Below are 18,247 nucleotides of genomic sequence, written 5' to 3'. Positions count from 1 at the left end.
TAATCATCTTAGGCGATGGAGCAGGAAGCCGATTATCCCTTTTATGAGTGGAACACCCACAATCCAGTAAAAATAACATCCCTTTTGCTGGACTTTGGAACACCTTAAGTCCAGTAAAAATAACATCTGTGTATTATAATTTATTTCATTTCCAATTTTGATGTATGATCAGTAGAGCACCAAGGACATACCCCAGAAGCTGTGTTTAGCATCATGCCAGAGGACTTTTAAGATATTTATTTACCCTTCCTAATCATCTGAGGCCATGGTGTAGGAAGAAGATAACTCCTAGGAGTAGAATACCCACAGTCAAGCAAATATTACACCAATAAATTAAACAATTTCCAATTTTTTTGTATGATCAAAGCACCCGGTAATAACCCAGAAGAATAACCCACAGTGCCTATTTGCAAGTGTCATCAGAGCAAATTTCTAAAAATAAAATCCAAAGTAGGCAATCCATGACATGCCGACATTGAAAAGAACATAACCAGTGAGTTTGAAAAACACTTGTGAAGAGGCAGTGTTTTCAACAAGCTTCATGTTATATTAAAAAGCTTGCGCCAGAGCAAAGAAGCACAACATCCCTCATACTCACTCACTCTCTTAGTATTGCAAGGCTGAGAGAGAAAAAGAAAGTCCCTCACCAATTTTATAGGTGCCAGACAGCAGATAGTGAGCCGATTCCAGCTGGATGCAAGTCTTCAAGCATCCTCGGTTGTAATACTAGATGACAACACCAGGCCAGGCTTGAAGAGTATGCACAACTCTTAATATGAGATACTGCAGATCAGTGCAATATACACATACGTTGAGAGAGGAAGGGACAAACCAGTACTACAGTATTACCTCAATATGCTCACATCAGCCATTGGCAGCACTATGTCAATACAGAATTTTATGCACGGTGCATGAAGCATTTATCCTTTCATAAATGTAGCAGATCATAGCACGAAACCCTTGCAAACATCCCATTCCTTCCTATTGAACCATGAGCCCGTCGACGAGTCGGGGGGAGGTAGCAAGGCAGATGTAGAAAGGGGGAGAGAAAGCAGAGTAAGGTGACCCTTCTTGCAGGAGATGAGTCGAGGAAAGTCAGCCAGCATGTGTCCTTGGGACCTTGGGTGTCAAAAGCAGTTAATTTGGGTAGGTAAGCCTTGAGGTGATTCCCACACCATACCTCCTTACCAAAGTAACCAAGTGAAAGGACCCTAAAGTCCTGGTGCAAAAAGAAGCAGGGAAGCCAACCATTATCAGAAGGTTTCTTCAACACCCCAGTGGGAAAAAGGTGGGAGGTACTCAGCCTCATAGTTTCAGAGCCACAGGTTAAAAAAAAGACCGGGATAGTTCCAAAGCCAGGTATTCCCCTAAAAGAAATTTTATAAAAAAAAAACCCAACCACTAGGCTCATAAGTTTATGTGTGTATATGTGCATCCATTAGTTATGAGATTCCAATGTTTGAAGCAACTAGTGAGTACAATCTAACAAATATGAAAAAAATTAGGTAAGATTAGGGCAGGTGCAGGACATATGAAATAGGGTATATCAAGAGAGTTCCAAAGAAAGAGAAAAAGCTTAGATTCACCATTGAGTAAAATGCAAGGTAAAGACATGGTAATCACCCACAAGACAATACACCCATCAACTCCATCATGCACAGTATAAGCCAAATATTATAAGCAGCTGAAAGTTAACTAGCTGAAGCAACTTCTTAGCACAAGTCAAATGCCAGAAAAGTGAAAATTCCCTTGAAAGATAACAGGCAATGGCAGCAAGCAGATTGTGGCCGGATGAAGCAATCACAGCAATCACAGCGAAGTACAGTGATACGTGTGCGTGTGCGTGTGTGGCAAATTTCTCTGGCCTTTTAGATGAGAGAAGGCTGCAGACATTGGATCGTGTGCATCAGACAATGCTGGTCGTATTCAGCGACAGCTTTGATTGAGACTCAGACCAGACCTTTACTGTGATTTGTACTTCGTTTGCATGTACCGGAGCATCCTGGCAGAGATGACATTGTTGAGGAGTAAGTGGAACCATTTCATTACAACAGAGAAGAGAGCACTTCAATGGGACCTTTATCCCAAACCAACGGGTATTGTAGATGGGAGGCTCTATCTTCATTTCAATGCTGATATCTAGGTTACAATTTTGCGGGGTTGATAAAGTACAGTAAATTGTTATTATTATTCTTGTAAAAGAAAAGAAACTGCATACTCAAGCAGATCACAAGAACACCTCCTCCCTTAGCCTCTACAGATGCGCTTGAAATCTACAGTATTTCATCACATTTATGGTTACAATATCGAAATACTACACTCAAGCAGAGCACAAGAAAACACCTCCTCCCTTATTCACTCCCCTGCCCTAGCCTCCACATAAGTCAATCTACAGTATTTCAGCACATTTGTGTTTGCAATGTTGCATTTTATCACATTTCTGTTTACAAGGTTGACATACTAGTGTTTTCTTCCTTAAAGACAAGGTTTTGTAGTTTTACCCAGGTAGAGGAAGGACCACATCATGGATACCAAACTTCTGGAGAGCCAGATCATCTGCAGAAACATGCTGATTCCAAAAATAAACCCACATCACTTTTTGATTAGACAAATCTTAAGCTGTCTCTTCCCTGAGTAGTTACATGGTCTCACAATACAGAGCTACAACTGACATTGTGTACCTTCACACAGGCAGAAGAAACATCCAACTCTATTTCATCTACATCGACACCATCATCATACTCGTCTCCTACTCTTTCACTGCATCTTTCCTCATCCTCCTGACCAGCTTCTCGTTTTGAAGTTATCTGACTATTTGTAGAGTCCATGCAAATGACCAAATCTCCTTCAACCACCTTATCCAACCCTGTACCGGAAGGATGATGTGAGAACCAGGGAGATAGAAAAACTATAATTCTTCTATAACAGTGACTTGTGACCGTTACTTAAAATCATTGTTTTCAATATTTTACAAGAAATTTCATTCCCACCTATCACTGCTGTCAGGACCAATAAAGTCTAAAACAACAAATTTCTTGTTTTTTCCAGGTAATATGACTCTTTATGTGGTTTGATGACATTCCAAAAGGAAATATCAATGGAATCTTGTTGATAAGGGTCAAGAACGCTCGATATTGCTCCATTTAGATCAAGAGCTTTGAGAGTAGTATAAAAACACAATACTAACTAGAGATTTTTAATGGTTCAAAACAGATGCAAAAGAGAAAACACACATTTTAATGGGATACTATGCTTTTGCAAAAATTCAACAAGCGTTCGGTTTTCTAGGATCAAAAGCAGCATATATTTGATGCTCCATGACCAACAAATGAGCCACTGCTGCCACCTTGCTTTTATCATCTTCAGAAACTTTGCTTCCAACAATCTTGCAACTAAATGGTCAAATTGTGTTCAAGTATACAGAGAGAAACATACTCCATCCAAAAAACACTCAAATATGTTGACTTATCAATCTACTCAAGCATTCAGCACATACTGAAGATTCACAAAACATCCCTAGTCTGCAAGTTTTGAGCATGCAAGTCTAAATTGATTTGCGTTTGTGATCAGAATCGTTTCTCACAGAAAATTCCCAATTTTCATTCTTCACTATCTGCTTACCATATAAAGTTATCCTTTTGCTGGCGGCATGATTCCACAAGTAGCTCTGATAGCTATGTATAAACCTATTGAACATCCCACACAAAGAAAAAAAAGTCAGCTACTAAACCCCCGTCACCCTGATGCAACACAGAAAGCAGCCTGCATTCCCAAACTAGACCAAAGGATGGATGAAAGGGTCTCTTAATACAGTCTATCAGTGAAAGCAAGCAACATGCATAAATTACAAAAAAAAAAGGAATGTGCTGAAATTTCCTCATCATGACCTCCCTTAACATTGGAGGAAGCTTAGGCTTAATGCATAATTTAGGGAAACTCCCCCAACGTCTCTATGAGGCATGGTAATCATCAAGTGTAATACCCACCTCCAAAAGTCAAGGCAACCTCACCTATAGGTGCATAGGCGTCATGGAGCATCTCCTCTTACTCTCATTGGTTGTAGGTCAAAATTCCATACAATCCTCCAAATTACCATCAACTGCAAGTGCTGAAGAATGGATGACATCATCTAACTCCACCCAATGCTTATATGAGGCTTCTATTTGCTCAATGATGATGATCAACAAGAGAATCATTCATTGTGTCCATGAACCATCATAAATGGTTCATTCTACCCTATTCTGCTACAGGCTTTGACACTCCAAGCGAGAAGTCAATAGCAACACACGAGCAGAAACTTCAAAATCAATAAACTTTAATAGAGAGAAATGAAATGAAATGTTATATTAACGTCTTCAAAAGGCCAAAATGACCTATGAGACCAATCTGTTACAAGATGGTGAATCTAATACCATGTCTGGGTACAAAAGAACTAGATACTACTACTAGAATCCATCCTCATCTGCACTCTGGATATCGAGAGAGTATGGCTCGAATCCTTTGTTGTAGTCTCTGTGTAGCCCCTCTGAAACCGGCTTGTAGGGCGGTAGACTTTGGCTTTCACCCGAAATTCTTTACTTTACTTTAGACATACAGAGGGAGAGTACTTTGCAAAAGGAACCTGTGACGGGAATTAACACTTAAGTACACCCACGGCTCGGAAGCTAGAATGCTCCGAGCAGACGCCGACAACCTGTAGGCCCCAAAATTGGCGCCCCTTTCGGTATTTCTTTATACTTTGAGAGGATAAATTACAAAGTAGAGTCCTGGAAATATTTCACCTATATCCAGCTAGATACCACCTGCTTTGGCCAAATTTTGGCAACATAACAACCCCAAAACTTGTGCGAGACCAATTCCCCTGCTAGAACTCACTTCCATTGGCATAAACCCTCTGATTCCTACCCAAAAACAGTAAATTCAGCACGCGGTATTTACTGGTTTTTGCCCTGTTTTCAGCCCTAAACAGTCCTCGAACTGCCCTCTGTCAGTGGGGCACTGTTCCAAATGGTTCTGGCGTCCATATGGCTAAAAAACAGTCAAATTACAGCGAATACACAGCACTGAAAACGCACCTGTTTGGTGAGGTTGTGACCCTCACCGGTGCCTGCTTTGGAGTAGCAATTAGCTACTCTTGTTCCTGCTCAAGGAGGCTCTTGCCTCAGCACAAAAGCATAAAACCACACAACTGTACATCAGTCAAATGAAGAGCCCTCTTGTGGGGCATCACATAACTGCACGTAGGGAAGAGAGAGAGAGAGAGAGAGAGAGAGAGAGAGAGAGAGAGCACTGTGTAGTGTGCAGGTCATTACTCCTAGCACCATACTGTACATAGAGGGGAAAGGAAGCACTCCATAGCTCTTAACCTCTAACAGTTCTTGCAAAATGAGGCCTCCCAGCTACAAATTCAGCGCCACTTCTTCATGCATGAGGAAAGTGCACACAAATGTGCCACTTAATGCGATTACAAGCATTTTCCCGTTTTGGGGTGGCCGCCTAAAAATCTCCCGATTGGTTGCCCAGTTGACTTCGCGGCAGAGTTGTAAAATGTTCCCCTTGTCATTCCGGAGGTAATGACGCGAACACATTTCACGGCCCAAAATAGCAGTTCCCTAATTTTTAGGAGATGCTTCCGTTGGGCTCCCACTAGTCTTCTGACCATCTATCCTCATTGGGACCGCATGCAAAAGTGCAATGTGGCCCAACTGTCAGATACTTTCTGTTGGTGATCCCACCTTCACTTTATGCCTTTATTGAGTTCACGTCCAGACCCTTCTATGATGCGTTATAGGTTTACCAAGGCCGACGACTTCCATCAGGGGAAGCATGGTCATCCAAGACTAACACACTTGCTTATGGGACTGGCACACTTTCTGTTGTATGACTTGAACTGGTGTTAACCTGAGGATCCGGGGGAGAGAGTGTATCCACAGTTAAGGCTTGAATAGAGACCACATAGCACGGCATCGATGTGGTAGCTTCCAACCACTGCAGCAGTTCTTCGTCAGACCCGTCAGGTAGGATAGACTGCTCGAGGTCAGGGTTGGACTGTACTGACAACGAGCTATGATGAACTACGGGATCCATACCTTCTTCGAGTCGAATTGGTTGCATGGGGGAGCCAGGAGTATGTATCCACATGGCGTCGTTTCCCCAATCATGAAGTGCCTTATTATGCCGCAACCATGGTCTACCAATAAGCAAAGGAAATCCTCCCTCCACCTGGGGAGGACTGACCACCACAAAATCCAAGCTAAAGGTGAAGTCTTGTATCTTCAGAGGCACCTTGTCTACTATGCCCACTGGATAGATTGTTCTCTAGTCGGCCAATGTAACAATGAATGGAGCAGGGTGGGTAGGCTGCAAACCTAAAGCCAACATAGTGAACTCTGGCATCAGATTGATCCCAAAACCACCATCGACTATGACGCCGGAGAATTGATGCCCAAGGATAGATACAGTGAGGAGGTCTTTTGTAATCGGTGAGGTGCTACAGGATAGGAAATCATGTAAGACTCTCAGGGCTGTACAGGGAGGTGCCCGCCACTAGGCCCTGCACCGGGTACAGAGACTGAATGACTGAGAGGGTGTCACTTATGAGGGTTGCATCGAGCCGGAGCATATCGTAAAGGGATACTTGCTGAAAGGTGTTCTTCAAAATTGCTTCCGCTGTGGGTTTAGCTTCTGCGATCTGGGCTTTCTCTAGAACTTTGACATGTTGCAAGTCAGCCACTGCTTCCAAGAAGGCGCCATCAATGTCCAATAGCATAGAGACTGGCCTGCTCTTAGCACCAATGAAGGGCTTGTCAATAGGGTCAAGTTGTGGAAGAGGAGATGGACGAGATGGACCTGTTGGCAAGCTGAGACCAAGAGCTGCTCTTTGTGCCCGAGTGAGGACGCCAGCGGGCTCCCCCACTTGTTGTGGCCTATCCGTATGAGTAGCAGGTGATGGCTGAGGGCTGGTGTTCACTGCAATCAGATTAATCTTTGGAAATGTGAATTCTTGTTGGTTCTGAGTTGGGACGGAAGATGAGGATGCCCTTTTGCTTGGGACAATCCTTACTGTAGTGGTCCTTAGACTCCGGACAATGTCGGCAAGGAGGAGACCCTTTAGGTAAAGGACACTTTACTTTGGTAATGCCCATATTCTCCACATCTGTAGCATAAGATGGGCCAATTTGATGGACGAAACGGGGGACGAGGTGGTCTCTGCTCTTGTTGCTGCATGAAGTTGGAGGCTGAGGTGTAGAAGCTCTGAGGGGCTAAAGGAGCATGGGTATAAAATTTTTGAGACGGAAACGTATTTGACATACCTTGGACAATAGGGGTATTAAGCAAACGTGGCATGTAATTTTGATGGCCATAGGGGGAAACCATATCAGATGTTGGTGCTAGCCCTTCTCAGAGAGAAGGACCTAGACTTTGTTGTATTTGCCGATATAGTAGCAATCCTTGTCTTCATGTCCAGACTTTTCGCAGAAGTGGCAATAAGCCCGAAGGGGACACTCATGTGGAGGGTGTCCTGGAGAGCGATACGAGCTACACCATACCATAGCCTTAGTCTCCTGCTGAGACCAAAGCTCTTCTAGCTCTCTCTTGATTTGATCCAAAGCCTCGTGATGTGGGGGCTTCTCCTGTCTAAGAGAGATTGATTTCTCCTCTTGAAGAGCGCGTTGTTCGCATTTTCATATACCATGGAATTCACGGAATTAAATACTCACGTTACCTCATTCTCATTCTCTGCATTACCTGTTAATCTTCCCAACCTGCTTGATGCTTCTGGTGTACTTGTGCTCGCCTTTGGCCTCGCTCTCGCCCCCGCCTCTGGCTAATTTCCCCCTCGCCCTTGTCTCACTCCCGTCCTAGACCTCGACCTCGACCTCGCCCTCGCCCTCGCCCTTGGTGGCCTCGCCCTCGCCCCTGCTGCCTAGCCCTCGACCTCGCCCTCGCCCTCGCCCTCGCCCCTGCTGGCCTCGACCTCGCCCTCGCCCCTGCAGGCCTCGACCTCGCCCCCACCCCTGTTGGCCTCGACCTCGCCATGCTAGTCTCCACGTAAGTTTAAAAAAAAGCAAAAATCTGACCTGGCTTTTATTTTTTACCTCAGCTAAAGGTAGCCATCCAGCATATCAAATTCAGCCCGCAGCTCAAAGTCACACACGTTCTCTGCAAACCGTTTTCAGCCCGGGCTACATCTCATGAAAATCAACTTTTATTGCCAGGCTTCCTCTCTCTCCGTGCCCCTTGGCCACCCAAGCACTGAGTAGTACTATGAAACTGGAAGCTTTTGAACAGAGTTAAATTCAAGCTAGACCTTGCTACAGTAACAATAGTAATGTACGATGTATTTGGGTGTGGTTGAGAACATGTATTTGGGTGTGGTTTAAGGAGCTCTACTCAGTTGCGAAAAATAGTTGTATCTGTATCAGGAGTTGTCATCAATTGCAGACTTGAGTTACAAACAGATTCTCTCGTATATTTCATCAACATGGTTCGTACTCGAAATCAAGAGCAACACCTCCAGCCGAAGCAAGAGTCCTTTGCATCATCTGGGGATAGCAGTGAGAGTAAATCAGACTATGCCCCGAGTTCAGAGCAACTGTCCGAGGAAGATTCACCCCAATCAGTCACTCCTAGCAAGGTCACCACTCTCCAAGTGCCCCGCCCTTCTGGTGCCATCTCGAAGGTATCCTTACTAATGATCTATCACTTACAAGCGCCCAACCCAGTACTTAAAGATGTGTTCTCTCAGTAGCAGTTACTACACCTTGGTCTCCAAAATCTGGCTCAGGCCGATGTGTCCTACACCATTTCCAATGCATAGCTGAGTGCCCTTTTACTTACTGTTCCGAAACTAAATGGAGTTACTCTTACAGTGGAGGATATTAGGCATGCGATGGGGATACTGAATGTGCTTGCACCTTTGCCCACCACTAAAACCTTCTCCAATCTCTCCCCTGAAGACAATGCAAATGCGTTCCAAGAGCTGTTATTGCACTCACATGCGAACTATCACAGGAATCAGTAGTTGTACTCCATTTTACAGTATTACTTTTTACTGCATGCATCGGAAAGAGCAGTGATTCCTTCCTCTCTAGTAATATGTGATGCATTTTTTTGTCTTTGCCACTGTCTGCCGTATCCGTTTCACCATCTGCGCTTTAAGGCGCTGCAGGACAGGGCAAAGCGATTTCGGACTCAACAGAAAAGAAAAGCGGAGAGGTTCAATTGCTATGCAACCCCTATTATGTATTGGGTAGTGCAAACTATGCAGCAGAAAGCAAATGCAACTGCAGTTCTCACTTTGCAAGATGATGCCAAAGAACGAGGCCGTTCCAAAATGTCCAAAGGGAAAGGCACTTTACGCAAGAGGGCTAAAATACAAAAGGATTCGATGAAAGAGCTAGCAACACTACCCTTCTCTGAATCACAGGTTAAAATCTCTGACGTCAATACCGCAAACCCAAGAATTGTGAGCATGATCACTTCTATGGCCACCTCTACATTTACACCACCTATTGTTAGTAGTGTTGCAGGCATCCAAACACACGCTCAATTGTGTCGGCGGTACCACCTACTACGACTCCTACTATTACTCCTAGTGCAGGGGCACATAGGAGTACTGCAGGGACACATAGCTCAGGGACACCTAGCTCTGGGCAACGTGACATGTTTGCCAACATTGCGCCTCAGGCCGACAGACTTCTAGATGCGGACAGAAGAGCAATTTCAGCTATTATAGATGCAGCCATCTCCTTGCAAGGTACTAACGGCCTGCATCGCGCTGTATATAACAGTATGCAAAGGGAAGTGCGTAGCCACCTTCAACGATCGATGGATAGGGATATGTTAATTGATGAGGCTCAAGATCGCATAAGGATTCTCACTCAGCAAGTACAGGACCTCAAACAACATAGTCCACACTTTACAAATGCAGCAAAAAGAGGCAAATGATATGGCCGCAGTGCAGGCTACAATGTCAATCACTTTCAGTTAGTACAGTTGATATGGTCTGGTTCACACTGGACGGACTCTGTGGGCTGGGCACTGTGACAAGTGGCAGGGATACGGACGGTGGTCTAGTGGACATCGTGGCCGGGTCACCATCACCACTCAGTTTGGAGATAGACTTAGATGGCTGACATTTATGAGCCGTTGGTGGCTCTTTACAGTTGTACATATGAGTAGTTTGGGTCATCAGGAGTATCTTCTTTATATATGGTCCAGCGTCGTCGTCTAGAGTAGCGAGTCTATACACAACATGTCTACACCATCCCTGCACATATGAGCCTCGACACCCCATTGTACCCGTGAGTTCTGGGCTGGAGCTGAGTGTACTGCCACGCCAGAGCCTGTATCGGTTCTTTGAGATAGTCGAGTCCATTCTTTGTCTCTGTGTTGATCAGTTGTTATCTATTGTTTCCTTTGTTTTCATTCGGTTTTGAGTGAGATGTCACGCACATTGCACTGAGGAGCACCCACTCTAGAGAGCACGACACACTATCCGCGCTACACTATTGCTTCCAAGAAGGCTCCATCAATCTCAGATAGCATAGAGGTCGGTCGGCTGGCACCAGGGGATGGCTTGTCAGATAAAGCACATGGAAGTGGTTGTGGAGAAGGAACTGGAAGAGTCGAACCTTCAGGAAGACTGAGGCCTAGTGATGCTCATTGTGCCCTAGTAAGCACACCAGTGGGCTCCTCCACTTACTGCACCTTAACCTTAGGGGTAACCACATGTGTAGCAGGGAATGGTTGAGGAATGGTGCTTACCGCAATCATGTTGATCTTTACAAATGTGAACTCTCATTGGTTTAGACTCAGATTCGAAGACGTGGATGCTCGTTGCTTCGACAATCTTTGTTGTAATGATCTTTCGCCTCGAGACAATGGCGGGACGGCGGCGATCCTTCAGGGAGGAAACATTTACTCTGGTAATGTCCATACTCCCCACGCCTATAGCATAGAATGGGGCGATTGGATGGGTGAGATGGGGGACGAGGTGGTCTCTGCTCTTGCTGCATGGGGTTGGAAGCTGAGGTGTAGAAGCTCTGAGGACCTGAGGGGGCACTAGCATGATAATAACTTTGAGATGGAAAGGTGCTCTGCATACCTTGCATCACTGGCATAGGAGGGGTTGTCAACAAGGGTGGCATTTGGTTTGGTTGACCATAAGGAGAGACCATATGGGATGCAGGAGACAAGCCTTGTTGAAGCGTCGGGACGAGGCTCTGTTGTAATTGTCGCAGTCCCTTCAGATAGTAGCACTCCTTGTCATCATGGTCGGACTTCTCACAGAATTGACAATAAGTTCCGAGTGGGCATTCCTACGGAGGATGCCCGGAAGAATGACAGGAGGAACGCCAAACCATAGCTTTAGTCTCCTAATGAGCTTTGAGCTCCTCCACCTCGCGCTTAATATTTCCCAAAGCTTCTTGATGTGGAAGCTTCTCCTACCGAAGAGAGAATGATCTCTCTTCTGTGGAGTGAGATCTAATGCACATTGCACTGAGGAGCACCCACTATAGAGAGCACGACACATTATCTCCACTACAGTTGCTCTCATTTTTGGCATGCCCGGTGGGACCTCAACTGAAGTCTCACTCCGTGGAAAGTCAAGTCGAGGAGCTACTGGGTTTAAGCTCTCTGTATTGGTCTGTTGGTTTCGACTAGGTTGGACTGCTTTAGCTTGGTCCAGTCTAGTTTCACCTTGACCTGCTTAGTTCTAGACCTCCTTGTCTAGTCTCTCATCCTGGTCTAGTAGTCTCTCGGCCTAGTCTAGTCCTCTCTCGTCCAAGTCTAGCCAAGTGGTCTAGTCACTCGCCTTGGTCTAGTGGCATATGGACCAGTGTTAAGTAATTTACAGGTCTTTGTGCCCAAAGATTGGGTGGGCTTCTGTTACTACATGACACATACAAGGCAGTCATAAGAGCGACAAAGCCCACTACTAAGTCCTTTGAAGTACTACCACAAGAAGCGTCAACCCTTCGTGCCAAGCAAAAGTCCGCCAGCCCCATTACCCCTACCTTCCCCCGCAGCTACCTCTATTCCCTCAACCAGTCCTTCACCTTCCAGGTCACCTTTCCCCATTGTGTTACAACAAGCTCTTGAGCAACAAGTTCCTGCACAAACAGCCATGGAGAAGCTCACTAGCGTTCTGGCTAAGGTTAATATCAAGTTTCCGACTTGCAAGGGCCTCTCCACCAAGGATGCCGATGACCATGCCAGGAGATTTATTTCCCTCTACAGGGGTCGTGGCCTCAACCGAGAAGACGCCTACTTAGTACTTTTCCCATCCACCTTGGATGACAAATTGTACAGTCAGTTTGCAAAAAACCACTTTACTACTTGGGCCACATTAAGACCACTTCTATGAAGCTTTCAGACCAAGGGACTTCCAAGAGAAGGTTCCAGATGAGTTGGCCTGCTCCAATCCAAAAAGAATTTTGCAGAGCTCATGATCAGAACAAAGTCTTTGGTCGCCAAGCTTCCTCAGCAACTAGGTGAATTCATGGTTAAGAAGTGGGTAGAGAAAGCTCTTCCCAAAACCTCCCAGCAAGAACTCCGAGAGAGTCTCCGACCTGACGCCACTCTGGAGGAGTTTGTCGCAGCTGCTACCCGGATAGAAGGGGCTAGGAAGCTGTTCACCGACTCTCCTCAGGGAGAGACCACCTCAGTCTTCAGATGACGATGAATAACAGAGAGACAATAGCAAGACTCAGCAGTGAAACCTGAACAGCATGAACATCGACTAACTCAAAGAAACCAATACATACTCTGGCATGGCAGCATATTGAGCTCCACTCCAAAACTCATGGGTACAATGGGGGTGTCGAGGCTCGCCTGTGTAGGGATGGTGAGGTTGTGTTGTGCGTGAACTCAAGATACTAGACTCAAGAACTCACAACCATGCAAAGAAGATGATCCTACGATCCAAACCAGCTACGGATATATACAAGCATGAAGAGCCACCAACGGCTGCAAAATATCCACTCCAACTAAGTCTAACTCTGAACTGTTGCTGTGGTGCTCTTGCCACGGTCTCAACTGGACCACCACCCCTATCCCTGCCACATGTCACTGACCGGGCAAGATTCCATCCAATGTGAAACCCAGCCCAACTGTAACTAACTGCCTGTCCCGTGCCAGTGACACTGTAGCCCTGCTACAACTATGTCCTCTGACTAAACTACTATTAAATGTGTGAAGTCACTAAAAAGTGACACACCGGCCACATTTAATAGAAAAACTGCATAACAGTAGAAATCTGACCCCAAGAAACCCTAAGACTGTGGGTCCCGCCTCATGCAAGGCTTATCATGGGGAAACAATGTGGAATGAACCACCGAGAAAGTACGTCTACCTTAGGTACCCCATTGCTACTAAACAGCCGTCACTCCCTAATCTGCTTCTGGGAGATACTGGAGCCACCATTGAGCAAGTTTCTCAGTTTTATTCACAACACTCCAATGTCGCACATAAGATAGAAGCTCAGCTTTACCTACCAAGTGTGAAGTTTGCATCCACATAGTTTGCACTGGACATTTAGACGCAAACGATACATCTAGTCATCTCATCCAATCCATAATTCTTCATGCACTAGAGGCTCCATCTAGCCAGCTCATCCAAACAGAACTCTTGATGCACTAGGATCACCATCTAGCCATCTCATCCAAACAAAATCCTTGATATAATAAGTTCTCTAAAGACCGAATGTTACAACTCGCCGTCGTTCCTTTCACTACTCAAACAAACATGCAAATTTGAAAGAGTAAACATCATTTGTTACAACCATGCATAGAAGTTTCTAGGCAAAATACCAAATGGCGCCGCTCCCCTTATGCAATAGGCACTACATCAGACTCAACGGCTGAATATCTATCGAGCTCTACACAAAGAAGCTCCTCATATTTGTGGATTCCATGACGATCTTTTCCCATCGAGGACTAGCAGCCAAGTCCTCCTCCTGCAAGCCCAAACTTCCGAGAACTACATTCCAATCCCTTTAGCGATATCTTCCAAGACACCGAACTTGTTCGTGCCTTTTTCTGTCTTCAGCTTTGTCGTCTTCCCCCTTGGTCAAACACTCTGCAAACTCCCAAAAAGCATATCAACCAATGCTTTTTTTTTATCTGACTCTGGAAGTAAGACCTTGCTAAGCCTGAAACTGCTTTCCCCAAGTGTTACCTCCCACTCTTTCAACGTCATCAAAGCCTTCTGTCTCCCTAATCTCCTTTTCCACATACTGCTAACCCTCTTTCTCTTCTCCTTCCCAAAGATGAGAAGATGTTGCTTTCGCAGTTGATTGCCGCAATTTTCGCTCTGAGAACAATCGCCTGAGCTCTTATACCACTGTAATGGGCAACTCACCTTGACAAGGGGGTAGAAAACACTGCAACAACACGAAAACGGCAAACTTGAACAAAAAAGAGAACTTGACGTAGTAGAAGAGAAACAAGTGGTGGAATTTTAATCCTAGAAGCAGTAGCTTCTAAACTAGGAACCCCTCGTTGTATTCTTTGTTCCATGCTCTTTTCTTGGCACTTGTCCAAAAGCACCCCAAAAGGGACCTCTAGAACTTGCCAGTTATTTTTACACATGCTCAAAAGCACCAAAGTCAACTACCATCAAAAAGTGATGCACAAAAGCATTGGAAAAGTCAACTCTTTCATTATTGGTGCCCAAAAAGTTGTCCAACCTCCTGAACTGCCACGTCAGCCTGCGCGACTTGCGCCATGATCCACGCTGCCGCTTGGCGTAGGCAACTAGAGACCGTAATCATAATTCTAGGCACAACAGGCCACCAAAGTAACTCCTCTAGACCAAATCTGAACTAGATTAAAGCTGAAAAATAGGAAATGCCTCAAAATCATCTTCAGCAGTTGGCAACTTGCTCTTCTTCATGTTTTTGATGCTCGCGTTCTCTTTTACGCCATTACTGGATCTCATTAGTGTTTGTGACCCTCTTTGGACTTTGGGCCTCTTCTGCAGGTCAAGCCTGCTAGCGGCACTGTACTTTTCCTTCCCTTTCCTATATTGATAAAACCTCAGGAAAATTATACAGACTTTTCTAGGTAGCCAAAAAGCTTTTCTTTTTTCCTCTTTTGGCATCAATGTTCAAAGAAATTTCCCTAAAGGGGTCTGTTAAGCAGAGTCTTCTGCAAAGGATGTGTCTCGCTAACTGTAGCAGCAGCCACTAGGGTGCCTCTGGCTTTTCTAGGTAGCCAAAGAGCTTTTCTTTTTTTCCTCTTTTCGCATCAATGTTCAAAGAAATTTCCCTAAAGGGGTCTGTTAAGCAGAGTCTTCTGCAAAGGATTGTGTCTCGCTAACTGCAGCAGCAGCCACTAGGGTGCCTCTGGCATCAATGTTCAAAGAAATTTCCCTAAAGGGGTCTGTTAAGCAAAGTCTTCCGCAAAGGATTGTGTCTCGCTAACTGTAGCAGCAGGCACTATGGTGCCTCTGCCTCAGAGAGTCACACAAGCCTGGTTAATCAACAACTGCAGGGTAGATATAGCTGCTCCTAGAAATGTGCACAACAACTCATTCACATTTTTTGTACGTGTAAATTGTAACTTAAAATCAGCTGCATGAGATTCACATTCACAGTTGCCCAGAGATCACCCACACCAGAGGTACGTTGATCGATCGGGCTACTGAGCTAGGGAGATCCAGATGCCTGCGACTGGGGGGGTACCTCACAGCATCGACAGAGACTACAACAGAGGATACAGATCATCGGCAATATTCTACAGCAACTAATGTGTTACATCCTCGGACAGCGCCCGATGCCAGTCATCAGCGGACATTAATGTTCGTACACTGAGATTGGATTACCCACTATTTCACCGTCACACTTTATAGTGCTACACAGCTCTGAGTTGCTTAGTTTCATGACAATAGCCATTTAGTCTTTATCTTATTTCACTTCATTTTATTTTGTACCTTGACATTGTATCAGATTCATCAGGATTATACCAGTTTTTAAGAGACATTTTAAAATAACATTTCATTGCATTCCCGCAATGCACATGGCTCTAAACTAGTAAGTATAAGCATTCTAAACTGCACAGATTTCCATTGTTAAGCTAAACCGAACAATGTCATGTGCCATTCAGCGATCAAGTGCTTTATTTAAAAGGTAATTAAAGTGAACACTTTGCAATTCATCTGTTTGTGTTGAAAGCCCATCACAAAGCCGCTTCATCTCTGCACAGAACTCAATTTAAATCAATAGCTTTTAATCTCCACTTTTGTGCTGTATAATTCTATTTTACTTATGCCTAGCTTGAAACAAAATTGATGTTCAATGAACCATTGTTGAGAAAATTACATACATCATACGCATTGTTCTTGTAATGTTCTGGATTGCTTGCAAGTAATTTCCTGGAGATTTCCTCAAACCTGTCAACTGCAAAAAATAAGTCAGTCCTCTTCAAATGACACCTTGTACAGTCCATTTGATTTATTGTAGTGGCTCATTATTGCATGTGGTGAGTAGATTCAGCACTGGAAAACCCACAGACACATGAACAGAATGCTTGTGCACACCATTCAGTAACAGAAAAAGTTCTACAGCTAGATTGCATGTATTAAAACACGGCCGATGCCTAAAAACAAGCTTCGAAATTGTGGAGATTTTAATACTGCTTCGAATAATTCTGCAGTAACAAATCAATACAGACACAGATTCTCTCTTACAACAGCTCTTTCGGTGAGAAAGTGCCGAGGCATCCGAAGTAAGGTTCCATCAGCATCCTTTGTTTTCTGGAAATATGCCCGAGAATCGTTGACATCTTGCCTCTGTGTACCTTAAAGTTAGGGACTGAGCACCTTAAACTATAGGTCGAGCTGAAATTATACTTCAGATGCTTCTACTGAAGAAGGAAACATTTATTCAAATTATCATATACATTCTCATCTTGCAGAAGTGCTTTTTTGTCACCAGCCACACATCACAATTTAGGTGCCTACCATCTTGATCCATTGAAAAACAAAGGATGTATGGAAAAATAAAACTGGAGCACACAATGGTACGAGGACTTTGTAATGAGTCCTCTTTTCCTTAGAAGACTACCTAGTCCATGCAGATTTGGGAAGACAACCCAAAAGTTCAACAGTGTCTGAATGTATTCAGTTTTTCACACCTACTAATTAGGATGATCCCTGGATTGTACATTTAGACTCTTTATTTATCTGTTCTGTACTCACAAAGGCAATTCAAGTCCTGCTTTTCCTTAGAAGACTACCTACCCCATGCAGATTTTGAAAGACTTCAATAGTGTCTGACTAATTAGGATGATCCCTGGATAGTACATTTAGGACTCTTTATTTTATCTGTCCTGTACTCACAAAGGCAATTCACATCTGACAGATATTACGTGACTTTAGAGTCTAGACCTTGTAGGCCAATTTTGCATGTCGAAGTCATTCAGCATTACCTTTCTTTTGGCTCTTTTTCACTCTGCTCATCCTTTCCCTCTGCTCTGCTATTTACATTAAATACACTAGCTTATATTTGGTAGTCATTCTCAAATTGAAAATTTGAATATTCTACAAATAGTCCAACATCAAGAAGTTGACCCTGGCCTTTTCTGGATATTTGAGAGAATATGAGGATGACATTGATTTTCTTCTTTTACATGTTAACATTAAATACACTAGCTTATATTATTTGAATAGAGAATATTTACAGGATTGCATCCCAAAATAGCATATTAAGTTGACACAACGCAAGGTAATTACACAATATGCGACACAAATTTATAATTTATTGCACATAACAAAAACAGAACGGGGTGATCAATATGTCACACAAAAATGAACAAATTACATGGCTAATAATTAAATCTGATAAGAAAGAAAGCCCTTAGGTAGAGCACTGCGTAAAATAGCACCAAACGAAGGATATCACCATCTCGTGGATGCAAAATCAAGTTCACAGCTGCTTCCCACTCGCCTCTGAGCAAGGCAGCTCCAACACTAAAGGTAGCTACTGAGCCCGTTCCAAATCGCTGCAGTGTTATTTAGAGACTTATAACATTAACAAGGAAAACAAAAGTGTAAACAGAAACACTGACCTGCAGACCAAAATAATTAATAAATCCACTCTTCTCAAGAGAAACTGCAGCTTCCTCAATAATGTTATCGCTTTCTGCTGCAACACCGCTGAAAACATTTCAACTTTAAGGAAATTGGATAATAAAAAACCCAAAATTTGACAATTCTACTTACCTACAAAACCACCAACAAA

At 44.1% G+C, this 18,247-nt stretch overlaps 1 protein-coding gene across 1 annotated transcript in view; it reads right to left on the bottom strand.

The window, feature by feature from the left end:
• LOC147460342 (Pseudouridine synthase family protein) overlaps window positions 1-18,247 on the bottom strand; it is a 112,527-nt gene that overhangs the window by 46,706 nt on the left and 47,574 nt on the right. The window contains exons 9-15 of the mRNA XM_086511417.1: window positions 18,075-18,162; window positions 17,906-18,008; window positions 16,696-16,799; window positions 16,332-16,405; window positions 3,622-3,686; window positions 2,682-2,866; window positions 2,502-2,569 (exon numbers count right to left, since the gene is read on the bottom strand). Coding sequence (XP_086367543.1) covers window positions 2,502-2,569; window positions 2,682-2,866; window positions 3,622-3,686; window positions 16,332-16,405; window positions 16,696-16,799; window positions 17,906-18,008; window positions 18,075-18,162 — 687 coding nt within the window. The remainder of the gene's footprint in view (window positions 1-2,501; window positions 2,570-2,681; window positions 2,867-3,621; window positions 3,687-16,331; window positions 16,406-16,695; window positions 16,800-17,905; window positions 18,009-18,074; window positions 18,163-18,247) is intronic.

Source organism: Adiantum capillus-veneris, chromosome 4 (assembly GCF_014529385.1).
Source record: "Adiantum capillus-veneris isolate H3 chromosome 4, ASM1452938v2, whole genome shotgun sequence".
NCBI classification, from domain to species: Eukaryota; Viridiplantae; Streptophyta; class Polypodiopsida; order Polypodiales; family Pteridaceae; genus Adiantum; species Adiantum capillus-veneris.
The sequence above is the reverse complement of the archived record's forward strand: the minus strand, read 5'-3'. Positions and strand labels throughout refer to the sequence as shown.